General features: G+C 41.8%; 1 protein-coding gene and 1 pseudogene across 5 annotated transcripts in view; both read left to right on the top strand.

Annotated features, from left to right (window-relative positions):
- Nrf1 (nuclear respiratory factor 1) overlaps positions 1-6,853 on the top strand; it is a 139,302-nt gene that overhangs the window by 118,735 nt on the left and 13,714 nt on the right. The window contains exon 12 of one of the 5 annotated variants that reach the window (XM_077795945.1): positions 4,876-5,358. The exons of the other annotated variants lie outside the window; for them this stretch is intronic. Within the exon in view, the coding sequence (XP_077652071.1) occupies positions 4,876-4,967 (92 nt within the window). The 3' untranslated portion in view covers positions 4,968-5,358. Of the gene's footprint in view, positions 1-4,875; positions 5,359-6,853 lie in introns of those variants that run through there. 5 annotated transcript variants of the gene reach the window in all.
- Positions 5,254-5,919, top strand: LOC144253638 (ATP synthase F(0) complex subunit f, mitochondrial pseudogene; annotated as a pseudogene).

Below are 6,853 nucleotides of genomic sequence, written 5' to 3'. Positions count from 1 at the left end.
TGACTGTAGCTATGTGCTCTAATGGATTTATAATGGCCCCCCAAAATCAAATATCTAAAGCCTGCTGGGTCACAGACTGAAAGGAGCCGTTACTATTGGATGGATTCCAAATTTCCCAGTGAAACACAGCTGCTGCTGCTGCTGCTGCTGCTGCTGAGAAATGGGAACACAGAGATGTATAATCGTGCTCTCTATTCCAGAACACTCAAAGAGCTTACACTCTTCACAGCACTGAGGGGAAGAAGGGCCAGCTGGGTGGTCATTCTTCACTCCTGAAACTTGTCCTCCTTCCCTTATTCCCTTCATAATGAATGACCTCCCAAAATCCAAAATGCCTTCCAGAATAGATCTTAAAAGGAAGTGGCAGTTCTCCTGATTCCCCAGTCTCTCCCATTCAGGGAGATGTAATTGTGGCACTAACTTGGGGGTAGCAGACTATTTGTTGCTACTCTGTTTAGTGCCTGAGCATGCAATAACTATTAACTATCAGCCCTACTATTATTACTGTTGTTGTTATTGCCATTATCATTATTATTAAAACTCATACTGAGGGCTGGGGATGTGGCTCAAGTGGTAGCGCGCTCACCTGGCATGCGTGCGGCCTGGGTTCGATCCTCAGCACCACATACAAACAAAAGATGTTGTGTCCGCCGAAAACTAAAAAATAAACATTAAAAAATTTCTTAAAAAAAAAACTCATACTGAAGGGGAAGGGAATCAGTCTTCAGAGGGTTCAGTCTTCACATTTCTGGGGAACCATTCTTAAGACCTGGGCCTGTAAGTTTTTGTTTGTGGGGAGGACATAATGAATTTCACACTGAGAATCTCTGCTTCAGGAATTCTCTGATGAAAGTGTAGTATATCTCTCAGTCACATGAGACTCAGAATTTCCAGGCCTTTCCTGTCATTCTGTAGGCATGACCCCACAGCTAAAGGGGCTTCCAGTTGGAGGATTCTTTGTTTCTCCTCCTACAAAGGTGCTAGACTGTGAACCTTCAGAAGGAGCAGCACTGCCCGGTGAGAGATCTCCTGTCCCTCAGCATAGGCTTAGCCCATTTTCTCCTTGCACAGTCTGCAAGTCCCAAGGGGATGTGTCATTCTCCCTCTGTCTTATAAACTGGTGTGGTCTCGAACATTCATTATTTGTACACCAGGAATTGCTAATCTAGGCTCCACTGCTCAAAGATTTAAAAACTATAGAACAAAAGGGGCATAGCGGGCCTTCACAATGAAATGGTAGGCCACTAGACCTTAGTCACTATTCTGAGTATTCATCTGAGCCATGGCCATGGCCTTCAAATGTAGATTTGAGGTACTGTCCATATTAAAGGCTGGATGACTCCAGTTGACTCCTCAGGGCCTCAGAAGGAATTAGTACCTATTGACAAGCCAACCTGGCATGCCTTCATCTGCTCTACAGACTTTCATATATTTCCAGCTTGGGGAACATTCTATGAACAGGACACCAATCTGAGCTAGGGACATTCTGAGCAGAAGACTTGAATCAGGGCTGCTAGGCAGAGTTTCCTAGAAGGTTTCTGCCATCTGGCACTTGGACACCAAGTTGAATGCTTCCATATCTCATTCACCTTCCTCTTAGGTCTTCAGATCTTTCTGAGACTCAATGTATAAAAAAGTCTAGAATGATTCCAGCTCCTTTAGCTGGGGGTCATGCCTACAGAATGACAGGAAACCAAGACAGACAGAATCTCAGTGCCTGTCATCAGCATTCTCTAAGGGACTTTGTATGTGTACACTAAATCCAGAGCCATAATTGGACAAGTTTAATTGGAGTCACTTTTGTGCAATTCATGGATGAAAAAGTAAGTTTTAATTGAGTGTGTAAAGGAGGCACTTGTCACTGTTCACACAGGAACTAGAATATCATAGTAGGACATTCTTACAGAATTAAATTTTTAAGGTTCTTGAGTAGAGGAGACTTTCCTCTTTTTGTTTTCATTTCCATTAGGATTTTGAAGGAATGTCAGTGCACTGTTATTAACTCTAATAGCTTGCACATCGCAGCCAGGATGGTGTGGGGCCCTCTGGCTCTCAGGTTACCTGTATAAATATAGGGATTCACTTCCCAGAGCCCAGTTCTGCCATTTGCTTTAATAAAGAGCAAATGTGCAGAACCCAACAGCAGCAGCCTGACAGAAGTAGTAATCTGAACAGGATAAACACGCTTCCTCTTTGTGTGATGCTCTCTCTCCATCCTCCCGCCAGGAGCAGGATATCAAATGAAGGGGGTTGTGGTTGGAGTCAGTAAAGTGAATATCTAAGTGGCACCTGCTTCATTCAACAGATCTACTTTCCCGGGGCCTCCCACTGCACATCTGTTCCTGACAAAGCCTCTTTTCTCCTCCTGTTGGTCAGACTGAGAGCAAAGGCCCAGCAAGGAGACATGTTGGTTTTGCTTTGTCATCACAATTGCCTGTGACATTATAATTACACCAAGTCTTCTATTAGTAAGACCCCAATTTAGAGATTTTCAGAGCCTAAGTGGGGTTTTCAAAATGAAATTGATAAAAACATCTTTGCCATTGTAAAGCCAGCAATTAGATCTGAGAATCATTGAAGGGGTCTCAATATGGAAACTGAGACACTGCTCTGAGCAAGACTACAAAAGCGTTGCTATCAGATTGGCTCACTAAAGAGGTGTCCAGCAATTCTTCTGACTTTGCCTGGTCCAGCATCTCCTTACTGCTTACAGCTACACTGAATTGTTCTTAAATTCTGATAAAGTTTCTCACATATGAGCCTAAGGGGCTGGAGAGCATTTAAAAGTTGAGGAAGTAAGCAATATAGGAAAGAACCATGATATAAATAAGGGAAATGTCTGGGAAATACAAAGTATCCAAGTTCAGACTGAGTTTCCATCCAAACAAAGGCAACTCTTATAGTGTTATACTGTGTGTGTGTGTGTGTGTGTGTGTGTGTGTGTGTGTGTGTGTGTGTGTGTCTGATGCACATTCATGATGTGGAGTCTGGCATAGTAGAAACTGGAAAGATTTAGATCATTATAATTTTTAAACTTGAATTAATTAAAATAAATAAAATTAAAAATTTAGTTCCTCAGTCACATCAGTCATCTTCAATTGCTGTGTAGCCACAATGTTGTACAGCACACAAATAGAATGTGTTCATTGTTAACAGGGAATTCTAGTGGATGGTGCTTTTAGAGATTGGTCTGAACCTCTTGAAATGTGTTGACTGCTTCAGGAGGTCTTGGAATTTCTATTTATCTTGGTGGAGGGGTGAAAAGAAATTTGAATGTTTCTGAACAACTCCTTCCAGCCATGTTACTACTTAGCCTGTTCTTCGTTTTTTCATGTTTTAAAATGTTTTTCATCCAAGAATATCATCCTTAGCTGAGTTAAGTGGCAAACACCTATAATTGGGAAACTGAAACAGAAAAATCAAAAGTTCTGGAGCAGACTTGGCAACTTAGGAAGCTCCTATCTCAAAACAAAAAATTTTAAAATAATAATTTTTAAAAAGGACTAGGAGTATAACTCAATGGTAGAAAGCTTGCTTAGCATGCTTCTGACTCTGGGCTCAAGTCCTAGCTCTGCCAAAAAAAAAAAAAAATTTTTTTTTTTTTTGCATCCTTTCCCTACCCTACATCTCCTAAAAAGAAATAAGAAATTCTGAATTATAGCAAATGAGAAAGGAATCTAATTTTAGGAATGTCCAATTTGAACTCTCTCCCTGATTTTTTCTTCCTTTAGTCACTCCATCACTGTGCTTTTGGACCAGAGAGTTCTTTTCTCCTTAAACAGGACACGTAAATACTACATATATGAATTGTTCATTGAGTAGACAAAATGGTGTGTGGACACACTTTTGGGAGTAGAGCAGCGGGCTGCTAGCACCTGCCCTTCTTTGCAGCCCTTGGAACCAAGATGTGCCTTTACTCTTGCTTCCTCCTGTAGTCTTCCTCCTGTAGTCTGCCTCCAGTAGCCATTATACAGTTGCTCTGACTCCTGGGAGAAAGTCCATATTATTATTATTACCTCAAATTTGGACTAGATTTTTTCTCTCGGTAACTTAAATCTTATAAACATAATGTTACATATGCTCATAGGAGCTCTAAGAAATCAAAAGTGTGGTATACCAGTAATACCAGCTTCTTGGGAGGTTGAGGCAGGAAGATTGCAAGTTCAAGGCCAGCTTGGACAACTTAGCAAGACCCTGTCTCAGATTTTTAAAAACAAAAAGGGCTGGGAATGTAATTCAATGGTAAATGCCCTAGTTTCTAACCTACTACCACAAATCCCGATGTACCACAAAAAAAAAAAAAAAAAAAGAAAGAAAGAAAGAAAAGAGAAAAGAAAGAGGCCAAAGTGGCCTGTGGGTTTTATAAATGTAAATATAGACAAATCTTAGTCGTCACATACAGATTATCTGTCATGCAGATTACTCGTGACACATTTTAAATCCTTGGACAGTTTCTCTAAGCAAGCCAGTGTAAGCCAGGACCATCTCCTCCACCCCCAACCCAGCTGCTGGGTACTTAGGGAATACCAATTAGTCTTCATATTAGCTTAGGGAAGGCATAATTAGGAAGGTAAGTCTGCTACAAGAAAACCACATCACAAATATGAGTTTAGAGGGGGAAGTAAGGGGAACTGACCTACTCTTGCTTCAGCTCATCCAAGTTGACTGTAAGATATGTTTTATAAACATGTGCACTGTAAGCACTCAGCAAGCTGACATGTTTACCAAAGGATTTGTTAAACACCCCATGGGTGGACATCAGACATACCATGCAAATGCCCTGTGATATGGGGTATGTGGGAGGCTGCGGAGCCGCAGCAGTTTCTGGTAGCCCAAGTTGCCCAGTGCCTTTTAACAGTTCTGTGTTCTTGTCAGGCCTCTTTATGGCAGACTGTGGAGGTTGCAAGTGGATCCTGACAAGAAGGCCGCAGGTGGGTTCATCTTTGGGGAAAAGAGGAAGCAGCTGAGGGTGGAGTAACTTCAAGGCTACCACTCCAGGCTCTGCTTCCTACGTGGATGGTGTAATTCCTCTACAATGCAGTCCCCGTCGTCCGTCACCTAGCTTTAGTAACCATTGAAAATTGGATATTTCTAATGTTATCATTCCTTTTTCACTGATTAGCTGGGGTTCTTTCATAAAGAACTTGTCCCCAGTGACAATTTGGCTTTGCCAAGTACATTCAGATAGGAGAGGGAGAATAAGTACTTGAGCAAGATGAATTTACTAGCCTCAGTGGACACCCAAATTCCAAGATGGCATCAGTCATAAGAGCAAAGAAGAAACTCATGGATGTCAAGCTAGGGCAGCTGCCAAGCTGGACATTGATTTGGGATTTCACCCCTAGAGGCGTGGTTGGAGCCCTTCAAAGAGGTTACTGCCGTGTCACAACAATACATCAGCGTGAAGAAAAAGCATCGCTGGAATTAACATGGTGCTGGCAGCTTACTGCTTTTCAACTACTGCCTTTCTTACAAGGAACACAAATGTGAGCAGTGACTCAGATACCACTGAAGAGGGGCCAGTGTGCAGGGTACTCTGGACTCCTAACCATGACTGCCTTGCTCCAGTTCCCTCTGAGAACTTAATCATTGCTGTATCTTTTCACATCCTGAGAATCAACGCCCAATAAAAGGGACTGGTTTAAAAAAAAAAAATGAGGAAGCTTACTGGGATAGGCTTCTGTGTGACTCTCAAACCCCATAACTGTCCACATATTTCCACTTTACTATCTGTCTTTAGGTATTGTACTACCTATAGCAAATGTCATTCTGCCCTTGGTATGCTCTTAGAAAGTTTGAGATTAATAAATAATGCTTTACAGATTATGCCAAGTGAAGGGATTGAAAACCAAGAGTACATCATTGGAAGCTTCCTTGCCTTGTCTATCCCTGGTCAGATAGAAGAGGCAGGGCTGTGTAATGGGCACAGGAGAATTCATTGTACCATTCTTGCTCATGCCTATTTGAAATTTTTCATAATAAAAAGTTTGAAAACAATAACAGAAAAATAAATCTCCATCCCTAACTTCTGGGTAACTCTTGTGTGGGCCTATTCTTCATTTTTGTACCTTACTGTTACGAGCCCTTATATAGTGTGATGGTTTTCTTCTGAAGTCCCATCATCTCCACTCTGCTTTCTCCTTAAAAGCCCTGGTACACACTTTGAATCCATTGTACCATCACTGGTACATGGGCTTTGGAGGCCTCAGATGCTGATCTTACCCTTCCACCCAGAAATCGCTTGTTGGAATTTACTGGGCACACCCTGCCCTTCTCTGTGCAGTCAGATCAGATGTCCTGAGCAGCTGCATATTCCACAAGCTTTAGTGGAATGCTTTTCTTTCCCACCATTTTCAGTTTAAAGCTTTCCTGGTCAGGTCAGTTGGCCTAGAAGTTAGCTAATTCAGCCCCAGCCCCACACTGAGAGCTCAGTCTCCAGGATAATAAACCACAATTTCTCTTTCTTTCTTTCTTTTTTTTTTTTTTTTTTGTATGTGTGTGTGTGTGTGTGGTGCTGGGAATTGATTGAATCTAGGGCCTTGTGCATGCAGGGCAGGCACTCTACCAACTGAGGTATATCCCCAGCCCAACCACAGTGGTTTTAAGTTTTAAGGGTCAAAACTATGATTTCATAATGTTTCTGGGCATCTGCAGTAATTTCAAGAGGAAAATTATATCATAAAAATGTGTTTTGAGGGCTGGGGATATAATTCAATTGATAGAATGCTTGCCTTGCATGCACAAGGCCCTGGGTTCAATCCCCAGCACCAAATACACACACACACACACACACACACACACACACACACATATTTTGAGGTACATTTGCTAATGAAGTAAAAATAAATTCAAT

Source organism: Urocitellus parryii, chromosome 3 (genome assembly GCF_045843805.1).
Source record: "Urocitellus parryii isolate mUroPar1 chromosome 3, mUroPar1.hap1, whole genome shotgun sequence".
NCBI lineage: Eukaryota > Metazoa > Chordata > Mammalia > Rodentia > Sciuridae > Urocitellus > Urocitellus parryii.
The sequence above is the reverse complement of the archived record's forward strand: the minus strand, read 5'-3'. Positions and strand labels throughout refer to the sequence as shown.